Here is a 22,015-nt window from a genome sequence, read left to right as displayed (position 1 = left end):
CAATTTAATTTAATAATCCATCTCATCGGTTATTTTTTTACCGTCTGAGAAAAAAATTTACAGACTGTTCAAAATGGTTGTTCATTAAATAATCCAAATGATTTTTTCGTTCGTTTGTTGTAGTTTCTGAGTAATGAGTTAATAACACTTTTTAATTCTTTTGCATTATTTTGTTGCAAATTTTAAGTATTTTAAGAAATGACTGCAACTTTCAACAAATTTTGTTGAGTATAGCATTTGGTTTCAAATAATCGAAAGCTAAAACACTTATGCAGTAGGGATTATTTTATTAATCGGTAATTATTGTTAGTTTTTTGTGCTTTCAGTGGAATTATAAATATTTTTATTATCCAACAACTAGATTCGTTTATAAAATAGGTAAGATTTTTTAATTATAAAATTTTATGACTAATCTAAAGCGGACAAATATTAAGTCTAAATAAATTGCAAATGACCGAGAAACAGACAACGCCCAAAATACGGTTTTAAAATTGGTTTGAAATGACGTTCCAATATTATAATTCTCACCTAGTTCTCACAAAGTAATGCAATAAAATAATATTGCACAAATAATTTATTTGGAACTCTTATTTATAATTATTAATTCTACGGTTTGCAAATTATTATTAGTTGAAGCAAAAAATACTAAAAGTTTTGGTTCTATATCTTCCACGTATGCATTTCTGAATGTTATTCCTCTTTTGTTAAATATGTCTCGTTTTCAAAATAAGTTGTTTTTTTTAAAGCTACAATTCATTAAAAAAGTAATTAAATTTCTTCATTGTATCAGGATCTTTTTCTGTTTTTGGTGGATCATTCGTGAATTCTTTCAGTTCAGCAATTTGATTTTTAAAGTATTTTAACTTTTATTAGAAGCTGTTCTGAGGGTTTTTGCTGATAAAAAATTCCTAGTTCTTAAAATCAGACACGTTTCGATGCGCTATGTGATTCACTGGGAATTTTGTTTGTTTGAGAAGTATCGATGAATGATGAAAAAAAAAGTAAATTTTGTAAAATTATGGAGATAAGCTGTTTTCCAAATGATCGATCCATTTATTTATGCAATTAATTTCGGTTCTAATTAAGGAATTTCTGAAACAAGCAGAGTGTTTCTTCGTTAAATTATTAAAACTTAAATCAAATTTGAACAAATAACGGTTTCCTTGGGGAAGTTGAGGGAGTTGACCATCTCAAAGTTAGGTTAAATTTTTTCAAAATGATTAAATGGATAACTTAAAGTCGAAGCCTAACCAAAGTGGAAATAAAAAGAAGGAATTGGACTAGTTTCGGTATTTATTTATACCATCATCAGCAGTCTATACATGAAAAAAGAGGGTTGTTGTGTAACTAATATTGTGGTTGATAAGAGTACTCACCAAAACATTTTAAAAACACAGGATAAAACTACGTAAGAATTTACATTTAAGTGTTTTTTAAGGACAAAACAATAAAAATGTTACAAATTATTAAAATTTTTTCAAAAAGAAAGAAGGTTAAATCTTGCCGAGTTGAAAAGTGAAATGTAAAAGGAACTATAAAATGAATGACCAAAGAATATAAAGTACTAGTGGAATATGAAGACAATTATCAGTAAATTTAAAAACTAACTAAAATCACACAATTAGTTGTTTGTCATCTTTCAATTGTGTTTACCTTAATTATAAACTAATTAGACACCGCACTATCAGTTCAAAATAAAAGTTCGAATGGAAAAACACTCAAAAACACTACACAAGCCAAGAAAAACTGTGTATTTAGTGAAAACAAAATGTCGCCACAAAACGCAGACAAAAAATAACTTACTCGACTATTTTAAATCAAGACATTAAAAAGAGAAGTGTGCGCACGTCGATTATTTTAAGTGATCTTTCTTTACTTTTAGCAAAATGTGTTACAGATTCCTTTAAATTTACAGATTTCTTTGCGACTGACGCGACTTCTAGCGCGTAGCAATTAAACTATTTCAGCTGTTTCCCCCCTTTGCCCCACCCCTGCCTGTGAACCCGTAATCTGTATAGACCTTCAGGGGCCTGGAGAGAGGTTGTTTAAATCAACTCGAGCAATCAGAAGACGTTTCCCCAGGCATTTGTTTGGCGCACGTGATAACAAAGCAAGAGAGCCAATCACACGTAAGGAATGAAGCGCTCATTTTGAAATTTTAAATTCAGCATCATCCACACTAAATAAAAAACTAGTTATTCTTGTAATTTTATTCGTTTACAAATAAAAGGCGTAAAAAAACTTAACGTATAAAAGCGACAATAAAAACAAATCACTCATTTTGAGCTACAGCTGCTAATAATTGTTTAGCAGTGCACAATGAATACAATGATAAAAAATCACTCTAAGTTAGACCTAGCCTTTCAAAGCTGCGTATATTTTAGGTAGTTCCACGTGGCATTTACCCCCCGTTATTGATTTTACATCAACGTCGTAAATCTCTCCCTTAAGAATTATCTTTTTTAACGCTGCTTCAACATTTTGATGTGGCAGACCTGCAAGTTTGTGTTAGCCTGAAAAAATCTCATTTTTGTGTTGTGTTACCAGTGAGTTTACACGGTAAAGCCAAAATTGGCACTTTCATGATGTCATCGTCAGGTCTCCTTAAATTTTCTTTTCTGATAACTGTAACATTACCAAAATCCAGTAACCTAACTTCACAATCCTTATCAAAAATCCTCGTAACTACACATCTATACCACTGATCTACAAAACTCGCTTTATTGGCTGTTCTGGTTGGAAACAAATAACTCTTACCGACAAAATAACACAAACAGACTTCCTTCACATCAACAACGTATGGTACATTATCTTCGACATCACATCTTAAAATACAGTCAATGTGTTCTTGCAATTCCTTCATTGGTACAATCGCAAAATCGTCGCTGCTATTGTAATAACCGCACACAAATGAGTTGACTCCTATTGCGGGTCTGTAAGGCGTTACGTCTTGAACATAAATTTTTCTGGGACCTTCTAGTACTGTTTGCAATTGCTCTGAGAGAAGCAGATTACCGTCAAATAAATCAAGTTCGTCGTCGAAACCCAACACCTTAAGTAAAAATTGAAACAGTCAAATAAATGTGTCATTGAAGTTAACACTAAGAATCAAAATTCTAGTCTTTGCTTGACCCACAACCAAAGATAATTCAGATCTGTGGATTTGCTAAAATGAATTCATTTCTAATTGACAAAAAATTGTTGTTAATTTAAGAAATAATGACACTTCAAACATGTGTGAACCAAGCAAAAGCTTGAGCTTTGTTTCAGTGGTGTGTAGTAAAGCATTACCACCCGGAATTTTGTCCGCTTTTGGATATGTTTTGCAATAATTTCCTTGCAATCTTCCCCGAGTTGTTTGTTTTCAAATCCGGTCAAGCGCCCCCCTGGGAGACAAGTGACTGGTTCTTTACTCAGTTGTTCACTGATCGATTTTAGATTTTCCAAATCTGTAGTAAATCGTCCTGGATAATCGAAAGTTTCAATTTCAACATTATTGTTATTAACTTTCAGTACGATAGCTCGGTTAAGTTTATTGGTTTTGCTGTTATAATGCAAAATAACTTGATTCACTTTAACATTTTCAACGCTTTTAGCATTTTTAGAGTACTCTTCGATCATTAATTTAACAACTTTTAACTTAGCAAAACATTCTTTAGTTTTTAAATAAAACATTTCTTCAACCACTTGCACAATTACCACAGTTTGGCCGTCACTGATTTCGCACAAAAGTGGAGGTTTCTTGAAGAAGACATCATTTATTGTCTTTGTGGGGTGTGTTTGTTTTATCTCGTTTGCCCGCTGGGAGTGTTTAGTTTGTTCAATTGGTGCTTTTTTGGCCGAACTTAAAATGTTGACAAAGTAAGGTCCATCCCTGTTGTAGTAGAAATTCTTTATTCGGATTTCGTCTTCCAGAATTGGCAAATACTCCGCTTCCTTAAATGTAATGCGTGTTGCCATGCAGGGAATTTTTGCCAAGTCTTCTGAAATCTCCCTGTTTTCGTCCACTTCTGCCACGTTTCCGTAATCCAGGAAGAAAACAGTCAGCGGAAACATCCTGGCGATTTTACACCTAAACCTACAATTAACATTAAATCGCACGTTTTGTAATAAGGGAACCTCGCATACCAGCAACCTTTATCCTGAGCCATGTATACTTTTTCAGTTTTCCAAGGCTTTGAGGGCACCTTTTGGTGCTTCGCTTCTTCGTTCACTTTATCGTGAATTAACTCAAAGATTTCGTCATTGGCCTTATCTCGCACCCAAATGCAGTTCCGCTTATCAATTTTTGTCACATAAACCGTACGTTCTTCTTGAACTATGTTATAAGTAAACCTTTTAAGAGACTTGGCACCTTGTGTTTGGTCAGAACCATTTTTTAGTTTCGTGGTCCCATCTTGCGCTTTATCAGTATCAACTTTCGGCTTCCTTGTACCATTTTCAACTTGACTGGTTACTTTTATTGATTTAGGGCTTGTTTTTGGAGATACGTGTAATTTAGGATTGATGTTTTTAAAGTTTGGAATTTTATGTTTAGCGCTTGGAGGCTGGAACTGGCTGGGTTTGTTAGTGACTTGAATCAGAATTTCATCATCGCCTCCTTTAGCTACAGATCTGTTTTGTAAGAAAGAGGGCTGCTTGTGAGGAGCAGGATTTTTGTTGTCTATTAAAATGCTCTTGCAACTAAAATCAGAAATGCTTATTTCCGCTGCTAAATAAAAACGTAATGTTTACTTCTCAATGCTTCTCATAATCTGATCTTGGGAGAATGATACTTTATTGTTCAGCATGTAATTTTTTGCTGATTCAAGCATGTAGTCAACAAAATCGCTATCAAATGGTCTACAATTTTATTATTCATAAGCACGAACATGCTGGAAGTAAGAATCAACTTACACATCAATTTTGGAAAGTTTTTCATACTGGCTCTTTTGATAAATAGCCACACCTGCTGGTTTTAATTCTGCCAGAGACAGTGCAATGTCTTCCTGCTTATTTCTTACTGCAGGTATTTCTCGGCCGTGTAAGTCGACGAATTTGTCATCATTGCTGTAAGCATTTATAAGAAAAAAATATGTAAACATGATAAAAACATTTTTTAAAACGGGCTCACCTTAATTCGAATACGTCCATATTACTTAAAAAGATGATTATTTAAAACCAGTTTGAAAAATTTAAATATTTTTTATAAATAAACGAGTAAAAAACGGCATTTATTTTTATCTCTTTTAAATGGTAAACAGACGACGTTGAAGTTTTTGAGGTTATGTAACCATTGACACATAACCAACTCTTGGTTCTTTCCCCCACGTGCCTTTCCAATGTAAATCTAAATAAAGCAGACTTAAGATTATTTGACACCAGTTTACAAAAACCCAAGTTCTTTTTAGTATGTGTTGGAGTTGTAATTAGTAACTGGCCTTAAATGGTTACTTGTAAAAAAGTTTCATTTGTGTGAAGACCAGGGTGGTGAAACCTAAATGCACCAAGCCAAGTATAGGCGCCAAATTCAAAATCGACTGTAGTTCGGCTTGCCATCGCAGATGTCGCACACACGTATAGACAATTTTAGCGAAGCTACCTATAATATCGGCAGAAATTAACAGTGAACCTGTGACAGTTGCCATTGTGCAAATCGCCATTTTGTGCTTGGTTTGTTTGGTGTTCGCCTTCGGCTTTGTTTTATGTGAAATTAGTACTGTTTTGTTTTTTTTTCGTGTGTGCTTTTTTGAACTTTTTTATTGTGGGAATATAAATAATTTGATGGATCAATCATTAGTTTATAGTTATCGTATCGTGTATATTGACTAGTGATAATAAATTTTTATTACAAGTTTATTGTCTTCATTTGTTCTCATATTTTATTTTTCGTATTCTTTGTAAATATTCAGGGACAATAGTTGTCTAACATCAAAAAGTGTTATTAGCAACTATTGTTGTGAATATTTACAAACAATACGAAAAATGCAATCAAACTTTAAAAGAAAAGTAACTACGGGCAATTCAAATCGCCCGCGATAACACTTAGTACGCGCAGGCAACAATAGATGTGCTAGTGACACTTTCGCTCTATCGGGACAAGGACGGATGCGTTTCTGTAAAACCTGTTATTCTGTGGTGAAGACAGCTCCCCAAGCCAGCTCCGCGAATTTCCGAAGAAACCCGAATATGAAGCCAGTTTCACACTAGCAAAATAAGTTTCAGTTTGCGTAGATGTGTGTTTGGTTGTCAGCTTTGAAACCGTTTAATAAAATAAAAATCCGAAAAAACACTAAACACCCTCTTAAAAATGACATTTTAAGAAAGTCACGTTGCTAATAGCGAAAAACTCAATTATTTACCACAAACTGCTTTTTAATTTTTCCCACTTTTTCACCTAATTTCAATATTTATAGCTCCGCAAATGCATTATTGCAGTTTTCGCCCCATTTCACCCCGAAATCGGTTTTGTCACACAATGCCCTTTTGACCACCAATTCAACAATAAAAAAGACGTTTTTTAAAAAAAAATTATGGCCTTTTAGTTGTCGGAACAATGTTAAAAAAATTTATCTTGTCCAGCTCCGCAAATGCATTATCGCAGTTTTCGCCCCATTTCACCCCGAAATCGGTTTTGTCACACAATGCCTTTTTGACCACCAATTTAACAATAAAAAAGAAGTTTTTTAAAAAGAAAATTATGGCCTTTTAGTTGTCGGAACAATGTTAAAAATTGTTATGTTGTCCAGCTCCGCAAATGCATTATTGCAGTTTTCGCCCCATTTCACCCCGAAATCGGTTTTGTCACACAATGCCCTTTTGACCACCAATTTAACAATAAAAAAGACGTTTTTTAAAAAGAAAATTATGGCCTTTTAGTTGTCGGAACAATGTTAAAAATTGTTATGTTGTCCAGCTCCGCAAATGCATTATTGCAGTTTTCGCCCCATTTCACCCCGAAATCGGTTTTGTCACACAATGCCCTTTTGACCACCAATTTAACAATAAAAAAGACGTTTTTTAAAAAAAAAATTATGACCTTTTAGTTGTCGGAACAATGTTAAAAATTGTTATGTTGTCCAGCTCCGCAAATGCATTATTGCAGTTTTCGCCCCATTTCACCCCGAAATCGGTTTTGTCACACAATGCCCTTTTGACCACCAATTCAACAATAAAAAAGACGTTTTTTAAAAATAAAATTATGGCCTTTTAGTTGTCGGAACAATGTTAAAAATTGTTATGTTGTCCAGCTCCGCAAATGCATTATTGCAGTTTTCGCAATAATTTGTTTGACTTTTTGTTTGTTTATTTAGTTAGGTGACTTGTTTTCATTTGGTCTTCCTTTAGAGCCATGCGTACAATTGTTTAATTGATTCTAACACCGGGTTGAGCGATGTACAAAAATTACACTACCTCCAAGAGTGCTTGACCGATGACCCTAAGACGACTAAATCGTTAAGAACTGAGAACACCAACATCCCATTGCTATAGAATTGTTAAAACGACGATATGAAAATAAACGCATTATAATAAATAACCATATAAAATAGATCTTTGATTTAGCGGTTGTTCAGAAAAACGAGGCGAAATCGTTGCGAGTCTTTTTAGATCACATTACTGTAAATCTTAACAGTTTAACAAAAATGCAGCGTCCAGTAATTGAATAGAACGATCTGTTAGTTTACATTATATTCATCAAATTGGACCACTTTTCCAGTACGGTGTGGGAGGCGGAACCATTGATTGAAACGAAATGCCGACCCACAGAGAACTAATCACATTTTTGGAAAAGCGGTGCCAAATGTTAGAATCTTTTTTTTATCATACCCGAAGTCGAACTAATAACAGACAATCAATGTCATGTCCTATTTGTTCAAAGTCACATAATTTGTAGAATTGCCCCGATTTTTTAAAGATAATTGCGCGAAAGCGATACGAGATGATAAAAGCTTTGAACTGGTGGACTAATTGCTTAAACCAAAATCATTTGTATAAAATATGTAAACGTATCGAGCTGTAAACATTGCATAAAACAGCATCATACTCTTCTGCACTTTGATAATACTTCAGTAGACAATACCCATGAAATTAATGAATAGAATGCTGCATCCACTAAAAATATTCTGTCAGTGTAATTTGGTTTTCAGCTGAAAGGTGTTGTTATCCACTGCGGAAGTTCAAGTACCATCTAGATATATTGTATCAGAATGGCACAAACTACGTAAATTTGTATTACAAGAAAACAAAATAACTTGTTTTTAGATGTTCACACCGTTAATAAATTTTTTTGGTAAAGTTGTCTTTTTCGTCTTTTTTTTCTGTGATGTCCGAAAAGGGGTGATCAGGTAATAATCCGTTTTGACCTGATAAGATGCGGTGCCGAATTTCTAGGACTCGAACACGTAAAGAGAGGGTGTCCGGTATTTGGGGATTCAATAGTGCCCAATTTATGCACGCCTATTATCATAACTCGCCTGTTTTGGTGATAATATTGTCCGATTTGGAAAATAGAAAATAAAGATGCAATAAATGATAATATACTGGACACCCTTCACAGAATTCTTGTGAAAAACATTTTAACAAAATACATGGGAGATTCCCAGATGGGCGGTTTATGGTTTATAGTTTACGGTCCTTTTAAGCAAACGCCGCCTGATGCGCAAAATAGCTTTAAACCGTTTGTTGTCGGTGGAGAAAAGGAGAGCTAGGGATCATAAACTAAATGAGGGGTACGTACATTTCGTTCATGAAAAATTATTTAAAATTGGGACATATGGAACTCGTAGTAAACGATTCTACCGAAAATTCTTTTCACTTATCACACAGTTGTGTAATTATAATTAATGAAAACAGTGATAGTACCAAGTTGATTGTAGTCTGTCTGTTCATAAAGCTCTAATAAATTGAGTATTAATGATAATCTGTTAGCAGGCTCGGTAATTCAGCCTGATTTATTTCCGATTTTAATTCAATTTCGGATATATTTTTTAATGTATCGTTGCATATGGGTCCATCCTGACGATCGCTATCAACTATCAAAAAATTCTGTGAAATAAAAAAAGGGGCGAAAACTGCAATAATGCATTTGTGGAGCTGGACAACATAACAATTTTTAACATTGTTCCGACAACTAAAAGGCCATGATTTTAATTTTAAAAAACGTCTTTTTTATTGTTGAATTGGTGGTCAAAAAGGCATTGTGTGACAAAACCGATTTCGGGGTGAAATGGGGCGAAAACTGCGATAATGCATTTGCGGAGCTGGACAACATAACAATTTTTAACATTGTTCCGACAACTAAAAGGCCATAATTTTCTTTTTAAAAAACTTTTTTTTATTGTTAAATTGGTGGTCAAAAGGGCATTGTGTGACAAAACCGATTTCGGGGTGAAATAGGGCGAAAACTGCGATAATGCATTTGCGGAGCTGGACAAGATAAATTTTTTTAACATTGTTCCGACAACTAAAAGACCATAATTTTATTTTTAAAAAACGTCTTTTTTATTGTTAAACTGGTGGTCAAAAGGGCATTGTGTGACAAAACCGATTTCGGGGTGAAATGGGGCAAAAACTGCAATAATGCATTTGCGGAGCTATAAGTATTGAAATTAGGTGAAAAAGTGGGAAAAATTAAAAAGCAATTTGTGGTAAATAATTGAGTTTTTCGCTATTAGCATAGTAACTTTCTTAAAATGTCATTTTTAAGAGGGTGTTTAGTGTTTTTTCAGATTTTTACTTTATTAAACTGTTTTAAAGCTGATAACTAAACATACATTTACGCAAACTGAAACTTATTTTGCTAGTGTGAAAGTGGTTTCATGTTCGGGTCTCTTCGGAAATTCGAGGAGCTGGTTTGGAGGAACAGCTAAATATCTTTATGCGCGCATGCGCATTGCTTTTGTTTTGCTTGCTGTCAAATTACAGGTCAAAAATGCTGCCAAATGCTACTCCTAGGCGGGCTAGTTCAAATGTTCAAATTATACATACCTGCGTATACTTAACATATACCATAATTATATTTTATAACTAAAGTGAAAATTTTTTTGTCATGGAACTTGTTTGTTTTTAACGTGTTAACCATCCATAAAACAAGTCTACTTAATTTTAATTGAAATAACTTCTAAATGGTAATGAGTTTTATTGAAAACAACGAAAGAAGACAGCGATGAAGGCAGAAAGAAGAGTTTTCAGGGCGACGGAGGAGAAATCAACTACTAGGTATGTTTTGATTTTGTCGTTGGGAAATACGTTTGGGGTGCAATTTTTCTTTTTCTTTGAGAAGAAGGCTCAGGTAAGTGCGCTCACTGTTTTTTCTTTAAAATCTCCCTTCCCTCTGACAGTTTACCAATTATCATCTTGTAGTCATTTTCGCAAGTGCAATCCTCAAGCACTGATTCAAAAAGATTTTGACATTCTGCACGCCACAATTCTTTGTCTTCAGTTCCGCTACTCCTGTTTTTTTCAGATTGATGAGCAATACGGATAGCCATTTCCTCATTCAGATCATCAACCTGCTGATCGGCACCGGAATCTAAACACTTGAATTGTGGAATGAATCTTTCCTCGGCAGAACTTGAAGCAGCATTTTGAAGCCCCTTGTTTTTGAGAAAGATGGCTACAAGATGAATGTGCTTGCAAAAATGATTGTTGGTGGTGGCGTCTCGACAAGTACAGGTAAATTTATGGATGCAAGTTTCACACACCACACAGCGAAGAGTTCGACAATTGCACCCGGAATTTACTAGCACTACCTCATAGAAATTAATTTCTCTTTCGGAATGTACTAAAAAATTAGAGTCACTTTCTTGAGCGACGTCATCTAAGCTCATATGTGTGGCTTTTCGGTGGTTTTTATGTACTAAGAGGTCCTGATAAGTGGCTGTGGGTCTTAACACTGATGCCAATCTGGACCAAGATTTATCAATGATAAGCCTCTCTAAGGCGTCCAAACATGTTTCCAATCGTTGGACCGTTTTCCCACAGAAATACTTGTATTTCTTTGTTTTGTGCATGGATTCCAAATGCATGTTGGTGTTTATACCAACATGCTTTCGGAAACAGTGAGCCCACGATTTAATCCTTTCTTCACTTTGAAAGTAATATGTTTCCAAATAATTTAAAAACGTCATTTTATTGTTAGTTTTTAAATATTGCTCTAATAATGCTTCCTTAAGCCTCTTAAATTCGCAGACTTCAGTTTCTTTTAACAGGACATTCAAGTCATGTTCAACTTGCTTCCTTATGTTTTTATCAAGAATTTTTGTTCTCGTGTGTTGTAGCCAATTTTTTTTGACGTGCCACGTGCAAAGTAAACGGTGTGGCAAAGGACCCATAATTTTGTTCCACGCGTTGTAGTACACATACGTGTCGTCCGTCATCATATAATTTGGAACAAGCACTCCAATGATTTTTTTTAATTCCTTTAAAAACACTTCTTGTACAAGGGTATCTTTTCTGTTTGAAATTAAGAAGACTGCTGGGTAACCATTATTCTTATCATCTAGGATTAAAATAGTCGTTAACTCAAAGTTGTACGGATTGGTTCCGTGGGTGCCGTCCATACAGATGATATTTTTTCCATACACTGTCAGCATATGTTGCATTTCATCGTTCATGTATGCAAGCACAAAATCATCTTTTTTAAGGATCTCGTGGTCATCTCCTATCTTTTTATAGAAAAAAACATTTTTCTTTCCCCCCAAGTTCCACTCCGCCACTTTAAGGTCGACTGCCACCAAGTCAGATTTATGTCTTTTTCCGCTAAGACCATTCTTATTTGCTAAGTAGCGAATGTCTTTAACAGTTAAAAGTTTAAGTCTGGAACAATCCTGCCCCTCTGCAATAGTTCGTGCTCTTTTAATAATAGTATCATAAGATACACCCATCCGAATTTGGTCAACTATATATTTTTGTTCCGTTTCAGATAATGGTTGACATCGAAGTTCTGCGTCGTGCCCAACATGCGTAGAAGTAAATTTTGCAGTCACTGTTCCAGTGGCGCTGCAAATTTCTGCCCTAATGCGAGAAGGACACACACCATCTACTCTTATGGAGCCAGAAATTTTAGGTGCTCGTAATTTACAAGTACTTTTAAAATCAAAGAAATTGCTCCTGTGGCACTCGAAGTACAATGTTTTGCCAGATGTACTGTTAGTTGACGTCTTCAGAAAATAGAAAGATTTTGTCTCTCTTTCCGTCTTTCCTTTCCAGAAATTAAACGCTTCTCTGTCGGAAAAAGCCAACTGCTTTACTTCACATTTTACGGAATGTGCTCCACATAAAACTCAAAGGAGGGAAAAGGTGTAGAGCACAGAACGCAAGAAATGCGGTGTTCCCTTTTATTGAAATTGTCAGGCAACTTTTGATGAACCTCTCTTAAATGTCGATTTCGAGACGACACTGAATGTAATTTTTTTCCGCAAGTATTGCATATTGTCATGGTACTAAAAAGTTAACAGTAATTGATATCAAGACTGTCTAAAAAAAAATAGTTATGTAAATTTACCTAGACATTTTCCCAAAAAATGCACTTGATAAATTATTAAGAAGTTTTTTCTTATGACACTTGACAAAGTTGATTACGTGGGCAAGGGTGGCGGGAAATTCCTGGTGAAAATCAGGGAAGAGGTGGAAATTGGTAGAAGCGCGTACTTTAAATTTGTATCATTTTAATTTCAATTTGTAAAAGTTAAACGAAATGTAAGATAATTTATAACTCAAAATAAAAATTTTCATTTTAGTTATAAAATATAATTATGGTATATGTTAAGTATACGCAGCATGTATAATTTGAGCATTTGAACTAGCCCGCCTAGGAGTAACATTTGGCAGCATTTTTGACCTGTAATTTGACAGCAAGCAAAATAAAAGCAATGCGCATGCGCGCATAAAGATATTTACTTCGACCATATATCATATAGACTCGCCGTAAAGCGAGTTTGTAGGCAGGTTGTTTGAAGCCAACATGTATGGGTGCGAGGAGCGAGGGGCAAGAGGAAGCTTACTCCTTGTTCAATGGCAGCTCGTAGTCAAGGGGCAAACAATTGAAAAAACATTACAAGTTTCTGAAATAATTTAAGTTTTCGAGTTTCAAAAAAAATGCCTTAGTTAAAATACTTCTAATTCTATCTTATGACATGTCGTCAGAGTTGTAATATTCAAAAATATTCAGTATCAAAGTGGAAAATCAGAATACGTTACGACGCCACTGGTGTTTCCAGATTTAGGTTAACACCTGTATTTTCTTACTTACGGATGACATTACCGATGAATACCCCTTGTGAATACTTTCTCCTGTATATTTCGACGCAAGAACCAGATTTTACCAATTCACAAGTAAATTTAAGCCCAAAATTCTCAATTTTTCCCTTTAATCACAATCGTGAAGCACGAAGTTTGACGAATATTAACGAAATACTTGGAAATATTTTGAATGGACCAATCAGAGAAGGGGTACCTAAGAGTCAAATTCGCGTACCAAGCCTTATTTCCCCTTGCCCCACCTGCACATGTTGGCTTCAAAACAAATCTCACCTTGCCCAGTCTATATGATATATGGTCGAAGGATATTTAGCTGTTCCTCTGCTGGTTTGGGGAGCTGTCTTCACACAAATAAAAGTTTCACTTTCACCAACATTCGGTTACGTCGATCTTAACAACAGGTCGAATTCGAGTGCATTATACATATCACAGGATTAAGTTAAAATGGCGTTTTGTTGTTGTTGTCAGCTGATTTGCGAGAAAACAGAAAATTGTTATTTGAAAATGAATTAAAAGAAGGTTTTTTTGCTAAAAATTAAAATGTCAGACAAACGAAAAGTCCTCGTAGCTAAACGAAAAAATGAGAAGAATCCTAAAATTTTTCCGGAAAAAATTGTTCAAGAGGATAGTCATTTAAAACATGGAACGAAACGTACCATTAGTGTTACGCCGAAAAAGAACATAGCTAAGTCTAAAGACAAGAATTGTGTGCGGAAACGACCAACTGATTCAGTTCAACATGAAGTGTCTACAAAACTGTTTATTAAGGAAAGTGCCTCGAGTTCAGGGGAATGTTCGAACAGTGAACCTGGAACTCCTTTCATTTTTAAAGAAGAGTTTCTAACACAAACGAATGTGTTTACCACTGAATCTCCAAATCCATTTGCTGTTGGCTTTCAACAGACAGCAGTTGTTTCAGAAGAGGATATGGAATGGTGTCCTGTATACTCTCTTGATTTAATTATTCACTTTAATATTCTAATTAATCGTCTTTTTAGACTGATATTGAGGAGTCCAAAAGCACAAATGATAATACTTTAAATTCACAAATTACGAGTTCTTGTGAGTTTTATATTGTGGTTGACACGAATATATTCTTATCAGAGCTGAATATAATTGCGAACATTATTACATTAGCTGTTAAAGGTAAAGAAATGTGTAACAACGGATAAATATTTATCACACTTGTTATAGGACCTAGGAAGCCAGTCATTTTTATTCCCTGGATCGTCATAGAAGAGTTAGACTTTATAAAGGGCGATTCAAACAAACGTAGCCTCAGACAGAAAGCTCAAGATGCCATCAAGTTTATAGAAAAAACTATCGAGTAGTAAACATAATAGAATGAAAGGTATACTGAAACAATGTTTCACGTAGAAGAGTTTGCATTTTTTTATTATGAACATTGAGCTTTATTTTTATTCTTTAACATGACTCGCTCTAGTAAACAATTTTTCAAAAAAGCCGTCCATTGTAGTAGATAACGAATGGGGGGACAACACAACACAACCTTGACCTTGAGTTTGACCCCGCCCATTTTCCCTCTCTTTCTTTCAAGGCCACTCGTTCTCTCTCTTACTTTTCAAGGCCAACCCCTCCCACTTCCCCCACCACTTCAAGGCCAAGGCATTATTGGACCTTGATGTTTTCAAGGTCAAGGTTATTTATGCTACTCCCCACTTTTGCAAGGCCAACAACTCCTCACTCATTCAAGATGAATCGCGCAATTGTCCTTACTCATTTTCCACCCCAAACTGTATAAAAGTTAATGTGTTGTGTTGTGTAACACAGTTCTTGTGTATATCTACTATAACAAGAAATTCTTTAAAAATGGAACCCATCAGAAAAAGTTCTATTTATAATACTCCTGGTAAGTTTAATATTTTTTTAATAGTTTAGTTGGAAATAATTTTTTTCAGAGGATATCATAGTTTGTCCATACGACAAAAACCACATTCTTCTTTGGTTTCGGCTCGAAAGGCACATATGGAAGTGCCATCGGGCCGATAAAGAAAAACAAAGGGCCTTACATGAAGTGATGATGAAGGAAGAAGAGGAGAACTGGGATCATTTCAATGAGCCCAGCTACCTCGACTTCCTGAAATCTAAAAAAATTCATAATGTCAAAAAACAAAGATCCTCATGTGAAGTGATGATGAAGGAAGAAGAGGAGAACTGGGATCATTTCAATGAGCCCAGCTACCTCGACTTCTTAAAATCTAAAAGGAATCATAATGCCTTAAATTAAAGAAGTAAGTTTTATTGAATCTTTTTCAACAGTAATTTATTGTGATTTTTTTTAGGGCCGGGGTTTTTTCGTAAAAATAGTGTAGAATAAGTTTAGCAAAGTAGTAGTAGTCGTAGTAAACTGTAAATATTATATTATTGTATAAAAAAATAAAAGTTGTAAAAAAAAGCTACATGTTTTTATGTACACCTATTTCAACCTACTGATACAAGTAAGTGTGACCTGCAAGCAGAGAGTCGCTCACTGTTTCAAGACCACTCATTCCCTCTTTATCTTTGATGTTTTCATCTCACTTTTTCTCATTATCTCACTTTTTCAAGGCCACATTTTCATTCAAGGTTAAAAAAGTGGGGGTATAGTTAATATATAGAATTTAGTACAATTTTGATAGCAGTCAGTACTGATTTAATCCTCCGAGAAATAAGAATATAAAAAAAGTGCATATATCTGTGTTAATGTCTAAGAGTATTCGCTGCTGGGTCATGGATGTATTGAATCGAATCGCTCGATGCGGACAGAAGCCCATTTTAAAAGCTGGTGAGCTAGAGTTGAACACAAGATTCCGCATACATAATATTAGACGCACAAAGTCTCTGTTCGGAAATTCAGTGCTTGTTGAGTTGGACAATTATGCAGTATTTCTGCCGAGAAGAATAAGTGATTATTTAACTGAGGAGAAAATTGATGAGTTATTACGAGATCCACGTCCACTATATTTAATATATTTGGGAAAAGAAGATGCTAGAAACCCGACATCTGCACATTGTTTTGAGTTTCAACGTGTTGATGATGAAATATTAGGTGAGTGAACATAATGTAAAATGGAGGATGAAAAGAAATTAAAGAAATGTATATTTCATTTACAGTTAACGAGAGTGCCGAAGAGTAGGATGAAATTATCGGAAAAAGACTTATGTGTGTGAAGTAGTGTGCGTTTTGTGCTAGTGATAGTTTCTTAAAATAAATGAATAAAAATCATGTGTCTAGACGATGGACAATATGAAAAATGTTTATACGAGTGTTTTGATAAAAGACTGTTATCATATAAGAACTGGGTACATTCATACCCATCTCCATGGAGTTTAGCAAAAGCGGGATTGTTTTATATTCAAATATCTGATTGTACCCAGTGTTTTGTTTGTGGAGTAATAATTTCACGATGGGAAAAAAGTGATGATGCGTTTATGGAGCATAAAAAACATTCTCCAAAATGTGGATATGTGAAATTGCTTTCCACAGACAAAACTACAATTCAAAAATTCAAATTAGTTACTAAAAATAGCATTGTTGTAGTTTTATTTTTTATAGTATTTGTATTCATGTATTATTTATGGGCGTCTTCTTATGCATAGGTAATGTGATGCAGACTTGTTAACCTTGATCAGTGTCGGGCGCGCGCCAAAGGTGAGGTAAACTAAAGGTTTCAAGAGACGTCTTGATTTAATTAGTTTATAATTAAATAAGTGGTAGAATAATATGGAGGATTTATAATAGATTTAAGGATATTTAATGTACTACCTATAATATTGATGAAATAAAGTGTTTTAATTGATTCCTTTTAGTTTATTTTATTAAAAAAAAAACAATTCATAATAATAATTATCTATGTAATATCCGATGAATTAATCCAAGAGTTATGAGTTTTATCCATTCCACTCCACTTGACGAATAAACGGTTACCTTTCTTTCGTAAAACTTTCTCAACGAGATATACATTCGGATATTTAACTTTTTGTAATTCTTCAGTGTAGAAACCTCCTCGTATTGTTTCTCCAGAAACATCTTGTAGCAAATAAGTTCTAGGATTAGTATTTTGAATCTTCAAAACTGTAAATACTTCATTACTCCAATTTGGGGTGTACCCTTTCTTAAAAAGATGTCGATGTTTACTAATTCGAACAAAATCACCAACTTTAAATTTGGGTTTATAAATGTCCATTGTTTTAAGATGACTATAAACTTGATCCAAAACTTTGCGTTCGTTTTTCTTATTTATTGAAATCGGTTTTAAACCAGTAGTCCTATGTCTGGTATTATTGTATTTTTTTATTATGTCAGGTAAAATGTTTATCCAGTTGTAGTGACCTTGCACCGAAAATTCTTTATACATCATTCCCTTGATTGTTCGATTCACGCGCTCGACAACACTACTTTTTAAATTCGAATAAGAACTGTAGTGATTAATTTTGTATTTATTCATTAATTGTTGAAAATGTTTATTGTAAAACTCCTTTCCCAGATCTGTTTGAATGTTTTTAGGAACGTTACGTCGAGTTTTTAAAATTTCACTCATTGCATTTACAACACTTAAAGCCGACTTATTCTTTAATGGAACAGCCCATACAAATTTAGAAAAAACATTGATAACCATTAAGATATACTTAAAGCCTTTATTGACGCGTGAATATGGTATCATTTCAACCAGATCGAGTTGCAATAAATCATTTAAACCTTTCACTATCACACGTCGTCTTTTAAAGTTCACTCTCGCCGGTGCATGTAGTTCATTAACAACTTGACGCTTAATATTTAAATCACTACGCTTCATGGTGGATTGGTACTTTTAAAACTATTTCTATATATATCGGTTTAGCTTCTGATGTTTTGGGTCCATATTTAAATGATAGTTTGTCACCTTCACGTAAAATTTGACCAATTAAATTCGTAGTTTGTTTCGAATTAATTAATGCAATCCACCCGCTCGATGGATTACCATTTACAGACGTAATCGTTGCTTCTTTTAATGGGAAAATATAATTCGTACCAATATTAAATAATACAAAAAGTTTTTTAGCTGGATCCAGTGTCCCAAAGAGTGAGATTGTGGTATATGAGAAAGATTTGACACGTTGTAAAGTTGTCCGAATTCTGTGTTCACTAATGTGTTCACCAAATTTATCTAATGTCATATTCTTGTCTATTGAATGAATAAAGTATGTAGAAATACTAACTATAAAATATAATGTGTTTACAATATATACAAGTCGTCACTAAATTATTAACGAATTATTTTCGATTCACGCAATTCTGTTATGATGCGATTGATTTCATTCATATGATTATTATTACCAGCTACTGTCGATGATAATAAAAGACGTAGTCTATTTACGAGTGTGTTGGGATTTTTGTAGGGAACAAATTCTAAATTTTTATCTGTTAAAGCCAATGTGCGAAGAATACTACCACCCTTAACTCTTTTTGATATTGGTTGGATACTACTTGTCGGAGTTGATTGTTCATGACCTTGAGCCTGCAATCGTTGTATTGCAGGTATGTTGCGAAGTCGCGGATACTGTTTACGTGCTGGTGGTACGAGAATTGAAAGACTACTACTGCGGCTTCGTTGCTGGACAGGAGTCGATTGACCTTGATCTGCATCAAGGCTTTCTTCAGTATCACTGTAAAATGGCGGCGACTGAGATGCACGGTGTTCCTGAAGCGGTTGTGGCTGTCTCGAGAAATGTCGAATAATTGTTTTATATTTGTTCCCTACATTACCCAGAATTTGTGCATTTGGTTTATAGTTTTTTCTGTCTGCATTGGTTCGAATGACAATATTTCGATAAGTTTCTAAATCTGATTGAGTATAATTAGTTGGATTTTTTTTAAATAATAATTCGTACAATCCAGGTGTATCAGGATAAGCTACATTTTGAACGATTACATGATCGTCTTTGAAATCAATTTCAGAATTGCCAATAAAAAATTTATTTGCCTCGGTTCCATGTCTCACACCATATTGATGATCAAATTTGTTTTCTGTGTCAATAATCATATCTTCAATGTACTGTCGAGGTAAACCGGTCCATTGTTTAAGAAAATGGCGAAATGCATCTGTTTTTGACAAATTTATTAATGTTTCTTGCAACTTTCCAATGGTCACGTTCCTGAGTGACTCTCCCTCCTCTCTGGGTGTGCTAGCAGCCGCATGTTGTCGCATTAAACTGAATCGTGGATCGAGCGATGTAGTACTACGGCTTGTAGTCGTTGACTCAAAAAGTCGCTTCGCCTCCGGTTGCTTGATCTCATGATGAATTGATATTTTTTCCTGTTTTGGGACAACTTCGCGTTCATGTTTAATTTCAGAAATTAAACTTTTTATTGGATCAGTTAGAGGTTGAATATGGGTTGCGAAACGTCTTTGCGAACTTGCAATGTGTGAAGATAATGATCGTACTTTTTGTTTAACGTGTCGTCTTGCCTTATCCAGCTCTAAAGCTAAACGTTTATCCATGTCGATCGTCGACTAATAAATAAATCTTTGACAAACATTTACATTTATATTTTAATGAACTGATCAAAACCGTTACGATAACGCCCATTGTCTTGTTCAGCATCCTTATCAATAGTAACAAATCCATACGGTTTTTGCCAACACTGTGAACACATTTTCTGAAAGGTTTCAAATGACATATCTGTACCAATGTGATCATTAAAAATATGTTTTAAATTTAATACATCCTGAGGAAAGATAATTATGAAATTAGCATTATCACGAATTAATTGTTTCTGAATGGAAGAATACGTTTGGCTAATAAATATACAATCGACATTATAATGCCTACCAAAGCAAAAATAATCACGTATTATATTTTGGTTACAAGTGACTACATCATCAAATATTATTATGGAATAGGGTTTGATTTCTTTAGGAGGAGGAATTTCGGCACCATCTTCATATTCATAGTAACCGACTTTATCGAGAGGTGCCAGAACCGATTTTAAAAATTGATATTTTGGTTGTTGTAGGGTTTTTGAAAATAAGTAAATGTCTGTGAAGCGTAATCCATTTGGATGCAGCAAGAGACTTAATATCACATTTGTTTTTCCACATCCAGAACGTCCAACCACTAGTCCTCTTTTTACACTATTATTGAATAAAGTATTATGTTTAGGAAACTGTTGATAGGGTACACAAACTGAATAGTCGTGGTTAGAAATTTTTAATAAATCTTTTTGTTGCACAAGTTTCATTGTTGACTTACAGAATACAAATAAAAATACTTTACACATTACATCAATTATAAATACATAATAATAATAATAATAATAAATACGTAGTAAAAATAAATGGTTACATATCGTTACATATCTACAATAAGGTAAAATTCAATCAGTGGGTTCCACATATTTTTGCAATTCTCTAATTAGAGAATCTAAATTTCGATCTCTATCAATATCGTAATGTCCCCAGGCTAATGTATCAATTGAATTACCTAAAATGTATCGTTTATCATCGAAATTAGACAGTGCTATTTTATTCCTTAATTCGGTATACATATTATGTAAATAAGATTTGAAAACGTTCATAACACAGAAAACTGATGAAGATGAAGGATTTGTTGCAATTGCCCGATATTGTAACAGTGTTAGAGATTTATCAATTACATGTTTACTTACACCTTTAGCCTTTTTAATTAAATCATTCACTGTTTGCACACAATATGCTTTGGCACCGGTGCCATAAAGAAGTACAATTGGTACACCAGCATACTCATCTTTCATTTTACCGATAATAGACACAGTTTTAGGAATATCATGAATATTATTCTCGGGATAATTTGAAGTATCAAACCGATCGATATTCTGTTTAATATCATTATATACGTTTTCCGTATAAATTTCTAAAATTAATGAATCCGTATCCGTATACAAAAGCTGTACATTATTTCCATACTTAACTTTAAGGAAATTATAAAAAAAGTCATACATTAAAGTTTTTGAAATTTCCAATATACTGAATCCTACATAAATAGGTTTATCATACGTTACTTGAACTTTATTCATTTCTATTGCAACTAAATTTTCAGTAAAAATAGAACAATTTTTAAATTGTGGTTTGGCTATCCATGTCTCTGCTCCATACTTGTGACCGTTTTTTTTCCAATGTGTAGCCAGTTTAATATCTACCCGATTATCGACATTTTCCATGGTTTTTCCATACACGCTATTATTCATGAGTTTAAATAAATCTTTTTCAAACTTATTTTTAGTCTGATTTCGTAATTTCGTATTTAAATCAATATATGGTTTGAGCCATGACGATTGATTGAATTTTAGTACTCTATGAATTTTTGTCAATTCTAGTCCATTTTGTAGAGCTTGTTTTAAATTTCGATAGTGTATTATGTAGTTTGCTTTAGCACATAGATTTGGAATGAGTTTCGCACATTTTCCGTTTGGTGGAATTAAATTTTCAGGTAGAAATGGCATATCATTATGAGAGTTGTGTAAATGATAAGGATAAGAGATATCTACTTCAAGGACATAACCTTCAGGTGTGGTATCAGTCAAATCCATAATACTAAGTGAATTAATTTCGTCTTGCGTTAACCAAGTAAATCCACCTAAAGGGAGTACTTCACTCATAGCCCAACCATAGAGATTTGTTGCATCGAGATATAAAATGTATGATGTCGGTTTCGAAGGGTCATAATTTGGAAGAAATTTATTATTTGCTTGAGCCGCTCGTTTAACACATGTACTAACTCCCCCACGAATCCCTTTTTTGAAAAAATGCAACATATC

General features: G+C 34.1%; 1 protein-coding gene and 2 long non-coding RNA genes across 3 annotated transcripts; 2 read left to right on the top strand and 1 right to left on the bottom strand.

Moving 5' to 3' along the window:
- Positions 1-2,195: 2,195 nt before the first annotated feature.
- Positions 2,196-5,576, bottom strand: LOC103314239 (uncharacterized). Its single transcript, XM_008199694.3, has 8 exons — positions 5,114-5,576; positions 4,897-5,049; positions 4,735-4,842; positions 4,129-4,683; positions 3,292-4,078; positions 2,758-3,052; positions 2,545-2,706; positions 2,196-2,495 (listed from the first exon to the last, which is right to left on the bottom strand). The coding sequence occupies exons 1-8, from the start codon at positions 5,131-5,133 to the stop codon at positions 2,356-2,358; spliced, it is 2,220 nt and encodes a 739-aa protein (XP_008197916.2). The 5' UTR covers positions 5,134-5,576; the 3' UTR covers positions 2,196-2,355.
- A 4,262-nt stretch (positions 5,577-9,838) lies between these two features.
- Positions 9,839-12,169, top strand: LOC135267359 (uncharacterized). Its single transcript, XR_010335788.1, has 3 exons — positions 9,839-10,197; positions 10,445-10,653; positions 11,903-12,169. It is a non-coding gene; the product is annotated as an uncharacterized LOC135267359 (long non-coding RNA).
- Positions 12,170-14,901: 2,732 nt separating this feature from the next.
- On the top strand, positions 14,902-17,039 carry LOC135267307 (uncharacterized). Its single transcript, XR_010335727.1, has 3 exons — positions 14,902-15,109; positions 15,159-15,491; positions 15,543-17,039. It is a non-coding gene; the product is annotated as an uncharacterized LOC135267307 (long non-coding RNA).
- The last annotated feature ends 4,976 nt before the right edge of the window (positions 17,040-22,015 follow it).

The sequence above is a fragment of the Tribolium castaneum genome, chromosome 11, assembly GCF_031307605.1.
Source record: "Tribolium castaneum strain GA2 chromosome 11, icTriCast1.1, whole genome shotgun sequence".
NCBI lineage: Eukaryota > Metazoa > Arthropoda > Insecta > Coleoptera > Tenebrionidae > Tribolium > Tribolium castaneum.
The sequence above is the reverse complement of the archived record's forward strand: the minus strand, read 5'-3'. Positions and strand labels throughout refer to the sequence as shown.